We start from the raw sequence: 18,256 nt of genomic DNA on the forward strand, positions 1-18,256 counted from the left end.
ATCACTGAGGCAATGCATGCAGGAGGACAAACTTCACTGGCTACATGCTTGTTCCAGTTCAGTGACTCCCCAAACCGTAAAGCCAGAATCCGGTTGACAGCCTGAAGCCAATATCTAAATGGGTACCTTGAAAACAATTCCACTAGAAGCGCCTGTGCCATTGTATCGAGCCCAGCAGCACACTTTTTTACATGTCAACACCTCTAAAGACATGCACGTTTAAAATGACCTTCAGGCATAAAAATCATGCACTAATTACAAAAATCAGTACAGGCCACCAAAAGGGATATATTAGGTATCGATGAATCCTGGTCAAACCCCGCTTCATGCTTTTTATGTCTTGAATACTTTAAAGTTCACATTTGGTAACATGTACATGCAGGGCCCGTATTTAGGGTGTAACATGTTATCATTAAGCACCTCCCCTTGCTACCTGTGACAGCAGGCAGAGGATCCTTTCTCTGCATCTGCTGTCACATTTTAAGCCGGATCATTCCTTTACAGGAATCTGAATGAAAAAAAATTCCAAGTCCCATCATCCGCCACAGATGACAGCTTGTAGTTCTCAATGGGACTTAGAGTGTTGATGAGAGCCCTTGTAGTCCATTCACTCTTCTTCCATCTTTGTAACTGAAAGCCTATATAGAGGTATTGGAACAAAGCTGGAAAGAGTGTGCAGGAGCCCAACACTGAACACGCAATACACTGAGCGCAGGTGAAATGCTCTGCAGGCTCCTGAAAAAAAGTTATGCACACTTTTTAACCTGCAAAACCATGTACAATTATATTTTTTTTCAAAAGGTGAACTTGGCCTTTAACAGGGAGATCTCCCCAACATGTACCCTGTCCACCTGGAAGTTTTTGATAATTCTGCCCACTTGTGTATTACAGCTTCTTCTGTAACATTTTACATAATATATATATATATATATATATATATATATATATATATATATATATATATATATATATATATATATATATATATATACACACACACACATACACACACACATACATACACACATACGTACATACAGGGAAAGGGGGACCCGCAGTAAGGCAGACCTGGGAACTCAACACATCTGAGCCAACCAAGAGGAATGAGAAATTGTCAGGCGATTTCACTTTCCAGGAAAATGTCAGTTTGGGTCCAAACTTACTTTACATACTTGCAGCCGGGTCTGAAAGGTTCAGGTAGAGTTTTTGTTCCACTATATTATTGGCTCAAGTTTTATGGGATTTCTTTGCTCAGTTTTACTGAAGCTTTGTTGTTCTGAACCATGTCATGCTGATTACAAAAAAACTTCAAGTAAAAACATATTTAAATTACATTTTATGCATTTATTGGCCTAGGAACATTTGTAAAATGTATAACATGGCCCTCATACTGAAAAGTTTGAAGACCCCCATCTTAAGAGCAAGCTGTACCCCTTAATTGCAGTGGTGGTAAGGAACCTGGCTATTCTGACTGGCAATTATATATGAATCACCAGACTGAACAAGTGTAAAAATCTTTTGATTGCAGAAAGATCAAATATATGTATTTTAACTGTATGTTTGTACATATCATTCATCAGACTACTGACTTAGGCTTTATGTACACGGGACGTTTCTCAACCTCTCCTGAACACTGGAACATCACAGTTAGTAATCCACATTTAAAAACGAGTGTTTAGCAGCATTTACAAGCCGCGTTTGCGTTCATAAGCGTTTACTAAAGATAACCTCAGAAGACCCTCCCAAATGATTAGAAAGCACTAAAAACAAGTATTTATTAACTATTTGAGCCATTCTGTGAGAGAATAGTGTGAGTAGCAGCTGAGAAAGCAGTGTGCTTGTAGCCAGCTGTTATTTTTTGGTTGGTTTGTTAATATGGATCCCATGATGAGCATGTGTGAGGAAATGCTCATGATGTTGCTTTTGCTGAGGCTCCAAAGATGTAAAAAATTGCGTGAGAGGACCAGAGTTTGTCACTACTGGACACATCCATTGATGGCTCAACGCATGTCCACAGGATACTTTCTAATATCTATGCTCAGCTGCGTAATTACACAGCAAATTTTTTTTAATTGTACACGCATGTCAATTGCCACCTTTGACGTTCTCTTGGAAAAGGTTAGACCCCATCTTGTTCGCATGGATACCAACATGAGAAAAAGCATGCCACCAGAGGAACGTCTTGTTGGTGACCCGACTTCAGCATCAAGTAATGCAAGTTGTGTATTGTACAGCATAATTGGCTGATGAGGGGAATATCACATGGTATATCAAGCTTGCAGGAAGTGATAATTGAGTTTTTGGTGTGTTTCTAGCATTTTCCAGGCTCAAAAGTAATAAATAAAATGTTTCCCTTTAAAAACGCTTCTAGACGAAAACGCAGTTAGCCACGTTTAGCATGCCTCTAAAACACAGCTTCCGAATGCATTTTTATGTGCCAAAAAAAAAAAAAAGCCTCTAAACTCAACTGTCTAGAAACTACTATAAAATGAACTGTGTACATGTACTGATCAGATAACAGAGGAGAGTTCAGGAGCAGTTGAAAAAAAATGCCCAAGTGCTCCTAAACGTCCGTTTACCAGCAGCAGTGTACATGGGGCCCTATAGAGACTGCTGGGGCAGTCTGTACTGGGCCTATGGCAACTTGTTACTGTAAAAAAGGAAAAGAAAAATATCCATATATAACTTTTACAGTATTTCACAGGAAAATCATGACTTTAGTCAGAATGGAAAAGCAAAAAGCCACACACCGATGGAGAAATGTCATCATCGTATTTTTTCAGCTGGTTCATAAACTCTAGATGTTTCTTCTCCTCCTCCAGTTGGGCCACAGACTGTTCACTCCTTTGCAGTTTCTGCTGTGTGTTGGCCAGCTCATCCCTCAACCACTGGTTCTCCTGGCACAGCCTCCTCACTTGAGCCCTCAGCTTCTGCTTCTCCGACTCCACGGCATTCAAGTGGTTCGATAAGGCCATCATAACCTACAAGAAAAATACAAAGCACAATTTTGGTTTTCTCCCTTTCAGATTGTGAGTCCCTATGAGCGGGCCTCATTTACACTTGCTTCAAAATGTGCCATTTGACCAGCATTTTTTAAAGCACTATGAAAATCAAAACAGTTATCACTTAAAAAAAAAAAAATGGTTAGCTTGCAATCCTGTGCATGGGTGAGTTTGGCTTCTGTGGTCTGCTTCAAAATGTATACCCCATGTTGCTTTTATCATGCTGTGCTGCATCTCAGGGCCCCAAAGTAGTTTATGGCCTCATTTAGACTTGCTTTGCAGTCTGAAGTGCAATCCACATTTTGATCACTTTTCTTACAGGCAACAGAGTAATATTTAATGTGCTATACTTAGACCTTCAGATGACCATACATGGGCAGACATATTTCTTTTGCTTATGTGGCTTAAGGGTCAAAAAAAAAAAAAAAAAAAAAAAGGAAAAAAACCCACAAAGATCGCAGCCATGGTGGGGGAGGGGGGGGGGGGTTTACCTCTGTGAGACAAATGTAATACTGAGCCCAAGGGGTACTACTCAGCCAGAAAACTGCTGAGCAGGAGCTCTAGTGAGCCGGAAAACTGATGAGCTGGGGTACTACTGAGCTACCTAAAATAAAAAAAAAAAAAAAAAAAAAAACACACACCACACATTAGATACCACCCCAACACCTGACCACGCTTAAAATCTAATGGTATGCTCATCATTTCCACTTTATAACAAATAAAAAAGCAACACAAGAGCATTTGCCAAGTCCCATCACTTTAAAAACGCATCACAAAAACAACAAAAATCACAATAAGAAATGCATGTTAAAGCAGTAAGCACTTTAATGTATGTTACTAATCAATGTAAGTATAAACAAGCCCTTAAAAAGGGGTTGTAAACCCTCTTTTATTACCCTGCATCGGGTGTCCACGTTGGAGAAGCGCTCTGCTTGGTGGACACCCGTGCGGACACGCTCCTGAGTCCTGCTTCTGTGTGTATTCACACAGAAAGCAGGACTCTGCCCTGCCCCCCGGATCATTGGATTTAATTGAGAGCAGCGGGAGCCAATGGCTGCGCTGCTATCACACTAGCCAACCAAGAGCTGAGACAACGGGCAGAGAGGTAGAGCACGTCACCGCCATGGGAACGAATGGGCGAGTAAAACGGGGGGGCGGCGGTCAGAAGTTTTTTCATCCTAATGCATAGGACGCATTAAGGTGAAAAAACACCAGGGTTTACAACCTTTGAGGTGTTACTAAGCCCACAACAGTAAATTCAGTCTGTATATGCAGCAAAGCATAGGTAAGGGGTTAATCCTCTGCATTGTGTAAAAAGGTTGTTTGATCCGGTCGTCTCTGATCCTCCCCTTTTACTGTCCCCAATCCACCTGCTGATAAAACAGAGCCCTAGGAGACACTCTGCACATGCTCCACTTGTATTGCTAGAGTTTTTTTCGTTCCTGGGAGGGTACAAGGCCAATCAGAACTGTCCAGAGGGTCAGGGGTCCTGCAGCCTTATAGGACAGTTAGAGCAGAATGAAATCTCCTTCTACAAGCTTAAACTAGACACTGATAGAAGTCACAAAACTGCTATACACTACTGATTAGAAAAGGCGGTTTATACTTACTAAAATAATTGCATTTCCATGTTGTGTGTACTGTGGGAGACCAGATATAGTGAATGCAGAGTCCTGGGTTTTGTAACATTTTAAAAAGTCACCTTTAGCTCCAGTTTTAAGAGGTTAGAAAATTTGGAACTTTGCCATACCTTTTTCAGGTTGTATATTACAGGACACAGAATCTAAGTCTTAGACAAATGGGTTATGAGGCTACGTTATGGTGACTAGACGCTGTAAGATCAGCTCCAGAATAACCTCTCCCCCTATAGTCAAGCCTCAGTTTAGTAGCAAGCAACAAAGAATGAATCATATAGCGAGTGTATGGACCCAAGTACTGTAATGTACTTAAAGAAAAGGATTTTACAGGTAAGTCAGAAATCCAATTTTCTTAAATCGTACATTACAGGTTTTAGACTTAGATGATCAGGATGTCCAAAAGCAATGGAATGGTGGGCAACACAGCAACAAACCATAACAGGCCCACAAAAAAAAAAAAAATGAGCCACTGAGGGCTTGAAACTGACAGCAGCCAGAAGTACCTTACACCCAAAACTGGCACCAGAAGAGGCCTGAAATTCTACCCACTAAAACATATAAATGTGTGTATAAAACCAGGTGGCAGCCTTGCAGATCTGGGAAACTGATGCCCAATGGTGAAAAGCCCATAAAACACTGACTGATCTGGTACAGTGTGTCTTAAAAGAATGGGAGGAACCTTTTCCTTTAGACTGTAGGCTTGGACAATGGCATGTCTAATTCACCTGGCAATCATGGAAATGAGAGGCAGAATGTTCCCTATGGGGATCCTCAGGAATTATAAAGAGTAGATCCAATGGTGAAAACTTGCACAGCATGTACAACATTTTTTTTTTTTTTTTAGCAGAACATAAGGAGGGAAACACAATGTCCTGGTTAAGGAGGAAACCACCTTCAGAATAAGAGAGACCACAAGACCGCTGTACCCCTGTGTAACACTAGAAAGGGTTCCTTACAATATAAGGCAGCCACCCTAAATTTGGAGCACGTAACATGATCCAAAAGTTGAACCTAGCCTTAAAGCAGGTGAGGAAAGAGCCCTAGCGGAGGAAAACAGTGTTGAACTGAAACCACAGAGTCAAAAGGGCTGACAAGGCCTAGACAGATTGTTCCTAAAGGAGGAGGTTATCTAAGTATTCTATTACAGAGATACCTCAAGAGTGTAGCAGAGATAATACGAGAGCCAACACCTTGGTGAAGGAAGGATTCTAATCCCCCATGCCACCCATTGCATGGAAGGCTTGTTCCTAGACTTGGTGGGCTTAGGTGTCCAGGTGTTGTGGCAGAATTGTTAGCTGGGCTTGACCTGGAACCCAAACGCCAGAGAAAAGAAAAGAACTCTTCTTTGCTCCAGGATCCAAAGACTTTCCTGTAGGAGGTTTTTGCCCTAATTTTCAGGGGTAAGAAAACACTTACCACCCGTGACTTCCTTGAAGCAAGGGTCCAAGGCATCAACCAGGCATTATCCTTTAAAAGGCATCCCAGCAAGACAAGTTTAGCAGGGAAGCTCTAGAAACCAATGCATGAGCCAAAATATCCTTCGCACCAAAGAAAGCTTATCCTGGAATCTTCCAAACATGTATCCACAGGGTCCATGAACACCAGAAACAGTGGCCTTGGCATTTTAAGGCAAAAAAAATAGCTGGATCTACGACAGGGGCAGTCCATTTTTTATGGAATCCCTCCTCAATAAGTACTTGCTAAAGCAAAGCCTGTGGAAGGGATGAAGACTTTTTCCAGATGAGGCCAGTCACTGTAAAAGATCCAAAAGCGAGTGTGCCTAGCCATCTTTAAAGAACCCAGACTGGTGACCTTTGACTGGGTCAACACAGGTTGGCAGGGCAAGATAGGAGAACTGGATCAAGGAAGACAGAAACTGCATCCTCTTAGCTTGGGAGAGCTTTTAGCAAATTGTGTGTCCTCCTGAGCAGAGTCCTGAAAGTCAGATGAGGAACCGGCTTCCTCTTCAGGGACCATAGAAGTCACAAGAGAAGAATTAGAAATGGACTCTAGTGGAGAGGAAAAGGGAGCTTGCTTGCATACTCTGCAATCCAATGCCTCTAACATGGCAGTCTTCCTATAAAGCAAAGTGGCACAGCCTCAGCAAGCCAAAATTCTCCACTAAGGAACTGGGGCACTGGCACCCTGGAAAGGGGCTTAGGCCCCAACTTACCATGGCACCTTGTGGTTCTTTCCACATGAGTAGGAATAAGTCCCTTCCAGCTCTTCGCCCTACTGGTGGGCACATCTCACAAGGGATTCTTCAGAAACATGGTCACTCCAAGTGATAGTACCAAGGCCCTTAAACCTGTATAGAACCCTGCAGCTAAAGCTGTGCACAAAGGCCGTTATTTTTTCTTTTGTATACTGAAGCCGGTACAGGCAATGCACAGATATAAAAATGGTGGGTTGTGGAAAAAGAAAGAACTTTCTACACCATGTCAACAAAAATACTTCGGACACCATCAGGTTTGTTTACAGCAAAGAGTAATGAACAAAGAGCAGCAACTCATAGCAAGTAGTGGGCAAATCAATATAGAATTTAGAGGGAAGGCAAATTCAGGGCATTTTAAAGAGCAGTGTAGCAAAACTATAAAAGTAACTTTAGGAAATTGCTTGGTTAACATTTCTGCCAACACAGTAGGCTCATATGTCCTGTCACCGCAGGAAAAAGTTTCAGAGGTAAGAAAAAAAAAAAAAAGTTCCTTTTTGAACAACCACAACCATCCAGCAAGAAAAGCAATGCAGATTTTTGTTTTATGACTGCAAAAGGATGGGAGCGTTTAGTTCTGCTTTAAGTTCCCATTTGCATGAAGCACATCACATTCTTATATGAGCACGGAGACAGTCCAGCTATCCAGTAAAAGATAGCAGCAAAATAAAAAGAAATTAAATATTCTGTACAGGCACATGAAGGCATGCCAGCACAAACTGAACTCCAACCTCCAGGATAATTAAGAGTAACAATTAACATATAGCAAAGTAAGCACGTTGACTGGAGGTGCCCTATAGAGGAGGCATGCTACTAGGCTCTTCCTGCAGCCTTAAGAGCATCCTAATCATGCAGACACTAGCAAAAGCAAAATAATTGCACAATCTGCATCATATTACAGCTCACTAATATCTCCACAGTCAAAACTGGAACAATTTGTGAAGATCATGGATTTAATTTTCAGTAGGTAGTGAGGGGGTTACATTCTTACTGCCAAAAGCAACACTAAACCTAAAAAATCTCCCAGAAATAGTTTATTAGCAGTACCTGTGCTTCGCTCAGACCCAGCTCCAGCATTTCCAAAGACTTTCGGATCATGATGGACTTCTCTTCCACCAAGTTACTCTCATCATCTTTCTTCAGACACTTCAAGGTCTCCAGTAGGCTCTGCAGGATGGAGTTGTGCTCATTCTTCAAGGCCTCCAGGCCCTGGATCACCTGCTTGGTCTTCGAAATGATCTCATCCTGGGTGAGTTTCTCCAACTTATCTTCCTTCAGAAACACCATCGTGGACATGTTGTCATACATTCTGTAAGGAAAAGCACAATGGAAATAATTATATACAGGATAACAAACACAGACATATCTAAAGAATCTGGACTTTGGCAGAAGGAGTCAAGGGCACCAGCACTTTCAATAAACTGAAATTGGGAATCACACCCAACAAATTAAATTTTTAGTACCTTGCACCAGAGACATAAATGGGCCCCTACTCTAGGTTGAGAACCACTGTTCTTACAAAAAAAATAATACATAGTGGATGCTAGGACATACTTATATACAACCCATCAGTAAGAGCAGGTGCAGGAGAGACAAAAAAAAAAAAAACCCAAGAGGGAGGGGGAATGTGTCGTCATAAAACTTATACTGGGAAAATTATAGTGTATTTTAGGCACAAACACATACAGTGTATCCGGAAAGTATTCACAAAAATACAAAGATTTCAAAACAGACTTCTTTCACATTGTCATTACTGGGTATTGTTTGTATAATTTTGAGGAAAATAATGAATTTAATCAATTTGGAACAAGGCTACATAACAAAATGTGGAAAAAGTGAAGAGCTGTGAATTGTTTTGTTGCAAATTAGAACTATAGACAAAATATTTTTTCCCCTCATTTTAGATATAGTAAGGAAAGGTTATAACCCCTGCTGGTTCATTTTTTGCCACCTGTGTCCCATTGGGGAGATTCAACTTGTTCCTGTCCCATAACCAAAAACAGGAAGCGAGAGGAAATCCCCGCATATTAAAAGAATCCCTTGGGGACCCCCGGCCACTAGAAATTGTGTCCCCATTGGAATATTTCCCCTCTATTTTCTGTGGGCAACCCAAAATTTGGAATTTTCTTTTACTTTCACTTTCAATGTTAATGGTAAACAGGACAAATAGAGAGGATGAATCTCCCTAATGGGGGCACAGCCAGCAATGAAAACTTGACAGGGGGTCTAATCCCTCTCCTCTCTATCCTCTCCTCTCTATCCAAAAAACTAAAGAAAAAACTAATTCATTCATAACCAAATTATCTGGGATGCAATTTGTGATCTCTTTATACATTCTAGTTCCCTGGCATTAATACTGATGTTCTGAGTCATTGAACTGAAACAAGTACAGACAAGGAATTCTGAAACCTGCTTACACTATGTTAGTTCCTGGTAAATGAACCTAAATACAGCTAGACAACTAGCTATTTAAGAAGCAGGCCAGCCCCAGAGGCTCCGTTTTGTACCACTTAAATTCTTTAAGACCCCTTTCACACTGAGAGCGCAACCGCGTTAGCGGTAAAGCACCGTTAGTTTTAGCGGTGCTTTTCGGCATACATCACTCCTTCACCGCCCCAAAGACGCTACTTCCATTTTTCAGGAGCTTTACAGGCGCTATTTTTGGCCCAAAAGACGTCCCAGTGTGAAAGGGGTCTGAAACTAAATAAAAAAAATTTTCAAAAAATAAATAAATAAAAGACGCAGGCCAACAATGACAGCCCCATACTTATCTCCTAACAGGTGTACTCAAGAGTAGTTTCTGACATGGCTTTCCATTTTTGATTGTTGTTCAATATTTTCATTAAATGTATTTATTGCCCCTAGGCATCGACAGTGCACAAAATATGTGGCCTCCTGGCTGGTGGGCATTGGCGCCAAGCAGCCACATATTTGCATACCAATTAACAGACACAGCTATGCTCTGCGCGCTCCAGGCACAGTTACTGGTGGCTTCTTGATCGCTTCTTGCGATTAAGAGCTTTCCAATCATGCGATCACCATGACAGCCAATCACGGGAGTCACAAGATCATAAACCCCACCCTTCCTCCAAACATCTGAAACTACTTAAAGAGTCGGGGCACAAAGGGGTCAATATATAGGGTTGTAGATCCTGCCACATGGACTCATGTGTCTATAAGGCAGTGTTTCTCAATTCCAGTCCTCAAGGCACCCCAACAGGTCAAGTTTTCAGGATTTTTCTGAGATGAAACAGCTGTGGTAATTACTAAGGGCAGTGAAACTTATCAAATCACCTGTGCAAAATAACGGAAAGCTTTAAAACATGACCTTTTGGGGCGCCTTGAGGACTGGAGTTGAGAAACACTGCTATAAAAAAGGTAATGTTATGAGAATGTTTCAGTTTTAAAGTGACCTGATCATGTATTTTAAATCTGTCCAAACATTCGAAAACGGGGATTTACTGAAAGAGCGTGCAAAATCTGGTGCAGCTGTGCATAGAAACCAATAAGCTTCCAGGTCTGATTATTAAAGCTTAAAGTGGTTGTAAACCCTTACACACCACTATTACCTACAGGAAAGCCTATAATAAGGCTTACCTGTAGGTACTGTGAATATCTCCTAAACATGCACAGTTTAGGAGATATTCACTGTATCAGCATGTGCTGATGTCATCGCCACATGTGCAATGAAGAAACGGCTTGCTCGTGCCGTTTCTTCAGCTGCTGTGCGGTTACCGGCATGTCCCGCGCAACGTCATCGCAGCTCCAACCAATCACAGCACCAGAGCCCGTGATACCCGGAGATAACTCCTGGAGACACATCGCCAGCCACAGCGGTGTGCCGGGACTGTTGCAGTGGCTTTGATCCAAGGTAAGTATTTCATAATGAGCCAGTATGCTAGGCATACTAGCTCATTATGCCTGTCTTGCAGGGGTTTTTTTTTCCCCCTCTGTGGGTTTACAACCACTTTAAAGTGATAGTCCATGCTAAAACTAAAATCCCTGCATCTTTAGACACCCACGATCTAGCCCTTACCTATCTAGCCCTGTAAGGCCCCTTTCACACGACTGGACCGTTCAGGTCCGCCTGTCAGTTTTGACGACGGACCTGAACGGGCACTCCATGCTAGTCTATGGAGCGACGGATGTCAGCAGTGACATGTCCGCTGACATCCGACCCGGTCCGATCCGCTAAAAGCAGACGGATGCCTCTACGTTCAGATCCGTTGCTGGCGGATCGGGTGAGATCTGATGAAAACGGACATGCTGTCTGATCTCTCCATAGAAACCAGCGGCGCTCGACAAGCCCCTCCCCGCTCAGTGAGCAGAGAGGGACCTGTCATCCGTCAGCTCAGCGGAGATCAACGGAGAGATCTCCCGCTGAGCCGGCAAACCGAGGCGGACTCCGTGGAAGCGGATCCCCTCCACTGTGATCCCCCCTCAGTGTGCAGTGGAATCAGAGTAAACAATTTCAGCAAAAGGAGAGGAGCCGGTACAACTGTGCAGGACTGAAGGGTGAAGCTGAAGTTCAGATTTGAGAATAACTACAAAGAAAGCAAGGTCTTCATAAAAGATGTGTAAACATGGCTTGCGCCCATGCATATATAAAATTACAAAGTATACATTGAAACTTTTTTTTTTTTTTTATGTAAAACAATATCATGTACTTAAACGATTACACTAAGCTGCTCATATTAACACTTACAGTATATCTGAAAAAAAACAGTTTCACCTTAAACCCAGATTTTATTAAACAGGGTATTTTGCAATAGGAAAGCTCAATTACGGAAGTGGGTAGTTTCAGTCACGCAGAAAACAAACCTGAAGTAATGACAACCATCTGTCCCAGACAAGAAACTTCCTGAAGTTTGCATTTTCCAAATTCTCTGTAACAGTTACATTTATAAGTTGCTAAATGATGTTTTCTGATACACCCTTTAAAGTCTGCCTAGACGTCTAAGGCCCGCTTCACACAAGGGGATTTACGCAGCATATAGAAAATTAATTTTTACTCAATATTTATATTTATAGAGATCAGAGAGAGTGACAGATATTTTCTTTTGTTTTTTTGAATAAAACGTTATGTAAAGCCCAATAGGGAGAGATAAAACTCATTTTTATTACATGTTCCATTGGGGACATTTCCTTTCACTTCCTGCCCTGCAGACACAAAAAGGAAGTGAGAGTCGCCTGTGATACTTACGATTCCCCCATGTAACCCAACTTCAAGGTCCATGACACTCCAAGCTAAGCTCTGGAGAGCTCACCCCCTCACATTCAGTTTCCCCGTCTTGCCCTAGCCACTCCACTTGCAATACATACACTATCTTCTAAACACCTGGTTCTGTACTCAGGATAGCACTTTGCCTGCCAAATTACTCATTGGGCATGCTAACATTTTGCTCAATATTTTTGTTCAATATGAAGTTGTCCCACCCTTCGCAGCTATAACAGCTTCAACTTGTCTAGGAAGGTTGTCCACAAGGTTTAGGAGTGTGTCTATGCGAATGTTTGACCATCCTTCCAGAAGCGCATTTGTGAGGTCAGGCACTGATGTGGACAAGTAGGCCTGGCTCAGTCTCCGCTCTAATTCATCTCAAAGGTGTTCTATCGGGTTGAAGTCAGGATTCTGTGCAGACCAGTCAAGTTCCTGCACCCCAAACTCGCTCATCCATGTCTTTATGGTCCTTGCTTTGTGCACTGGTGAGCAGTCATGTTGGAACAGGAAGGGGCCATCCCCAAACTGTTCCCACAAAGTTGGGAGCACGAAATGGTCAAAAATGCCTTGGTATGCTAACGCATCCCTTCACTGGAACTAAGAGGCCAGGTCCAACCTCTGAAAAACATCCCTCTCCACAAAATGATTTGGACCAGTGCACAAAAGCAAGGACCAAAAACACATAGATTAGCGAGTTTAGGGAAAAGGAACTTGACTGGCCTGCACAGAGTCTGGACCTCAACCCGATAGAACACCTTTGGGATGAATTAGAGCGGAGACAAGCCAGGCCTTCTCGTCCATCACTGCCTAGCCTCACAAAATGTGAATCTGGAAGAATGGTCAAACATTCCCATAGACACACTCCTAAACCTTGTGGACAGCCTTCCCAGAAGAGTTAAAGCTGCAAAGGGTGGGCCAACTCAATATTGAACCATACTGAATAAGACTAGGATGCCATTAAAGTTAATGTGCATGTAAAGGCAGGTGTCCCAATACTTTTGGTAATATAATGTAGGTCACCCTCCTACCCTACCCCCCTACAAGTAGGGCAAGATGGCTACAAATGTGTGGAGTATACCCAGGCTGGGGTAACAGGACACAGACTTATATCTTCCTTTCCTCCAAACCTCAATCTCTTAGCACTTTGGTGGAGCGGTTCCTGAAATGTATCTAGTGACCCTTCACACTCTTTTCTAATTATTGGTTCTCAGAAAATGTCTCCCCCATGGGATACAAACTGGTTTTGTTAATCCGCACAGATGGAGCCAAGTACCTCCGGCGCTGTTCAGCTTTCTCGATATCCCGACAGTAAACCAAGAAAATTACCCTGCGCCCGTTACTGCTATCAGCACACAGTAGAAAGTATTGATCGCCACAGTGTCTCAATAGCAAACCAACTGTGTGATTAGCAGGAATACCAATTGTCAGAGAGAAATTAGGCCAGGCATACTTTTCCCATTAACTTTGAATGTGATATGGAAATAGAGTAGGCCCTATTCCTACACCCCCCCGAAATAAAACTCTGCACTCATCAACAGAATTAATGGACATTTTAGATGCAGACCTGCATGTCACAGTACAATAAACCAAATTACATTCAAAAGGTTACAGGACATCTGTCCTCTCCAAATCATAAGTAGATGTGTCCTGCTTGGTGTACATACTACTCATTCAGGATTTATTCACGTACGTGCGTGTGTTATCTGCATTTTTAAAGAAGAAGTTCACCTTTAAAGAAAAATAGATGCACATGTTTTTGCAGGTAAAAAAAAAAAAGTGAATTTTTTTATTCCCCTATTAAGTACTTCACCCATGATCAGCAGAACACAGGTGCAATATCAGGCTCCTGCAGACTGTCAGTGTAGATGTCTGCCCGTACCTCGTACGGATAGGCAGTTACTGAATGGCAGGAAGGATGAATAAATTACCTAGGAGCGCTCTTCAGCAGCCTGGTAGTTCATTGAGAACTGCAAGTTGTCAGCAGTAGTATTGTAGTCCTGCCATTTACAGAACTCCATGAATGAATGACGCGGCTGGGGTGGGCAGGAACTGCTCAGTTAGTAATTTGTTACACCCTAAATATGGGTGTAACATGTTACAAAAAGGTGAACTTATCCTTTAACGTAAAGTGAATTTGTATACATTAGAAACGTATGCATGCTTATATGCACTCTTTTCTATATGCAGTTTTCTGTTCTCATGAAACTTTCTGGGTAGAAAATATTTTAACCACTTGAAAACCAGGCCTTTTTGCCACTTTTTGCTTACATGTAACAATCAGTTTTTTTGCTAAAAAATTACTTTGAACCCCCAAACATATTTTTTGTAAAAGTAGAGGCCCTAAAGAATAAATTGGCGCGTTTTGAAATTTTTTATGTCATGCAATATATGCGCAGCAGCTTTTCAAACGCACTTTTAGGAAAAAATACACTTTTTTTAATTATACTACAAAAAAATAAAATACATACATAACCTAATTGTTTTGTAAAATATTAAAGATGTTACGCCGAATATATACCAAACATGTCACGCTTTAAAATTGCACATGTCTGTGCAACGGCGACAAATTACGTCAATTTTACTATCCATAGGCGACGCTTTAAAAGAGTCTCCTCCCGCAGCCTGTAATAGCAATCAAACGGCTAGTTAGCCACTCCGTTTGCTATTACAAGAGAGCCAACCATCGGCTCTAAAAAAAGGGTACTTTTTTTTTTTTTTTTTTTTTTTTTTAGGCATCACCCTGGTACAACCCGTTGAAGTCAAATGACGTCTAGTCTCATCTGACCACCTTAAAAACGCACTTTGAAGATTCTCAGGCCACCTGGAAAAAGGTGTTCTGGTCGGATGAGACTAAAATTGAATTTTTTGGCCTCAACACTAAACGATATGTCTGGAGGAAATCCAATACAGCTCACCATCCAAATAACACCATTCCTACAGAAAAGCATGGAGGTGGCAATATCCTGTTATGGGGGGCGTTTCTCTGCAGCAGGGACTGGAGCACTTGTCAGGATAGAAGGGAAAATAAATGGGGCAAAATACCATCAAATTCTTGAGGAAAGTCTGCTGCTCTCTTCCAGAAAGTTGTCAATGGGAAGAAAGATTACCTTCCAACGTGAAAATGATCCAAAGTACACAGCAAAAAACAACCAGTGGTTGAAGGATGTCCTTGCAAGGCCTAGTCAGAGCCTAGACTTAAAGTGGTTGTATACCCTGCTTGGGCATTTTTACCTACAGGTACGTCTATAATAAAGCTTACCTGTAGGTGAAATGAATATCTCCCAAACCTGCATGGTTTAGGAAATATTCACCTTGCATGCAGCCGCTGACGTCAGCTCTGAAGGTCTGGCGGATCATGCTGGAACTTCAGAGCTCCGTGCCGGAACAAGGGACTTCTGTGTGCATGCTCAGGAGCGAAGTCATCGCAGCTCCTGCCACTCACAGCGCCAGAGCCTGTGAACCCAGAAGAAATGCCAGGGGGAACATGTCAGCCCCCTTTTCGTTTTATTGTAAGTATGCATACTAGCACATTATGCTATTGTCTTGCAGGGTTCTTCTTTCTTCAGCGGTTTACTACCACTTTAAACCCCACTGAAAAACTGTGGAATGACTTGAAGACTGCAGTTCACAGTCACCAGCAAATTTAACTGAACTTGAGCAGTTCTACAAAGAAGAGTGGGCAAATATTGCAAAGTCTAGATGTGAAAAGTTAGTAGAGACATATCCCAACAGACTAAAGGCTGTAGTTAAAGCAAAAGGTGGTTCAACAAAATACTGACATAAGGGGGGGTGATCCTTTATCCAACTCAGTGATTCCGTTTTTGAATTTTTTTTATTTTTTATTTTTTCTGACATGTTGGTGTTATATCTCTCACTTGGATGTTATAAGTTGCACTGTGTGAGTGAGAGAGTGAGTATTCTGATTTCACTTCACTTCTTTCAGGATGTCAGATACATCTTGCCTCATTTCCTGGCTGGAGGATGTCCAGCCACATATAGCCTCTTTGTCCCCAGCCTGAAGGTTCCTGGTCCATTACTTTCATTCATTGGATTTCAAGGTTTTCAATCAGAGGCTCAGCATTACATGTGGGTGTTACAATGGGCAGTCTGCATGCAAATGTCTGCCTAGAAACTCTCAATTCGGACTTAAACCTGCCCATCAATGCATTTTGTTATCTGCATAACTCCTCCCAAGAGCCAACCCATCTCCAACTTCAGGGGGCTTCATGGTCCTTGAAAGGGGTACCGAGGGTATGATCACACCAGTTCTGCACCACATGGAAATGCACTGCCTTCTACAGACGCATGTGGGTGCCATTAATTCCTAATAGCATACTCACTCCACAATCAAACACCGCTGCGCTTGTGGCCACCAAAACATGATACCATGTACCAGTACTATGTGGTTTAGTGCGGCGCAAGTTCAAAAACATTGCTGTAGAGAATGGGCAAAAGAAAATAAAAACCTGGCATTTCTCTTTGGCCCCCTCTAGAATATCATAGTAATGATCTAAGTTATAACTCTTGGGCAGAACCGGGATGGACAGGATGCCTTAGTGATGGTGGGGAGGACCGATAGTGATGGTGGGGAGGGGCAGAGGAGAGGGGAGGAGTGGGGGTTCCTTTTTTTTTTTTTGTTTCCCTTTTTGTGTGTTGTCTGTTTGTTGTTGGATTTGTTTGTTCGGTTAGGAATGTTAAATTGGTATTCTGGAGATTATCTGTAACCAGAGAGAGGTATTGTAAAGTAGTAACGTGTATAATCTGCAGATAATGCAATGTGTCTTGTTGATTAGATGATTGAAAGCTTTAATAAATAATAAAGATTTAAAAAAAAAAAAAAAAAAAAAAAAAACTTGGCATGAGAAATCTCGCAGTTATGTATACAGGGTAAAACCAGCAATCAAAGTATACACAAACACTTCACAGAACAGTCCGCTGTCCTATAATGTAAAAAAATTTCAACATAGCCCAGAAGACGAAAAAAAAAAAAAAAAAAAGGGGGGGGGCGTGGCCTGACGCAACATGGGGTAAGACGTGTGGTCCTTGAGCTCCTTCCAGTACCCCTGCCTTAACTATAATCCTGAGCTACCTGCACTGGGCAGCCGGCTGGACTGTCTCCCTGGACCACCTGGGACAGAAGAATCTGACCCTTGAAGAGGAGGAACGTTCGGCGTCTCGAACGGAGCGGCGCTCTTCCGCTCAGCGGCAACATAAATCGAGACCGCGGCTTCGGCCTACTACCGGAGGCCGCGGCCATCTTATTCCTCCTCACTTACGGCCCAGCCTGAAGCATACCACACCACACAGGTACCCAGCCACTATATAGCCTTCTGAGAAGACTGGACTGCACCCTTCCCTCTGTCTGCTGCCCTGTTTACCCATCAGGGGCCCGGGGAGACTGACGCACACAACCGGCCTAGTCTGCATCCTGATCCTACACATAGTGATCGGCGGCGGCCATCTTGGCACACCCACCCCTTATATCTGAGCTGTGAACATGGACTGTGGCTTTGCCGTCCCCAGCTAGACAGTGCCTACTCATTCCCTGTATCTGCCAGTGCATCTGAAAAGAAACCTCACACATTGACTCTGCAAGATCAGCTCCTGACCCCAGACCCAGCGAACGAGGCCGTTATGCCATTTCACCAGCTTTTATCTACCCGGCCATGAGCTATCGAAAAAGAGGCAAGTACAAGGCATCTCTCAAGCCAAACCCGGCGGCACAAATCGACCGATATCTAAAACAAAAGTTCAGTTCAAGCCAGGAGGATCGTGCTGGGATAACACGTGGCGAGGCTTGCTCGCCAGCTGCATCACCTGACAACATGGCAGCCTCACAGAGTACAAGTTCACAGGCCCTCACGGGGATCCCGAATCTGCTAAACCCATCGCTGATCAGCCAACCGGCAACAGGCCCGTCTGTGCAGCTACCTAGTGACGACTCCGACATTAGAGCATTGCTGAGGGCCCTGCCCACTAAAGCAGACATGGAAGCTCTCCCCACCAAGGCGGACATGGAGGCACTTGTCCTGAGAGTAGAGGAGCAGCACCGCCGTGACCTGCAGGAGGTTCGTGCAGAGGTACAAGAGATTGATGTGCGGCTAACTAGAGAGGAGGCCTCAGTGGGGGCTCTGGAGACTAGAGTAACACTACTGGAGAGATCGCAGCAGAGATATCAGGAACAGCT

General features: G+C 42.9%; 1 protein-coding gene across 7 annotated transcripts in view; it reads right to left on the reverse strand.

Annotated features, from left to right (window-relative positions):
- KLC1 (kinesin light chain 1) overlaps positions 1–18,256 on the reverse strand; it is a 111,539-nt gene that overhangs the window by 67,634 nt on the left and 25,649 nt on the right. For all 7 annotated transcript variants that reach the window (XM_073610003.1, XM_073610001.1, XM_073610004.1 and 4 more), the window contains exons 2-3: positions 7,899–8,160; positions 2,751–2,981 (exon numbers count right to left, since the gene is read on the reverse strand). In XM_073610003.1, the coding sequence (XP_073466104.1) occupies positions 2,751–2,981; positions 7,899–8,159 (492 nt within the window). In that variant the 5' untranslated portion in view covers position 8,160. The remainder of the gene's footprint in view (positions 1–2,750; positions 2,982–7,898; positions 8,161–18,256) is intronic.

This window comes from Aquarana catesbeiana, linkage group LG13 (genome assembly GCF_042186555.1).
Source record: "Aquarana catesbeiana isolate 2022-GZ linkage group LG13, ASM4218655v1, whole genome shotgun sequence".
Classification (NCBI taxonomy): domain Eukaryota; kingdom Metazoa; phylum Chordata; class Amphibia; order Anura; family Ranidae; genus Aquarana; species Aquarana catesbeiana.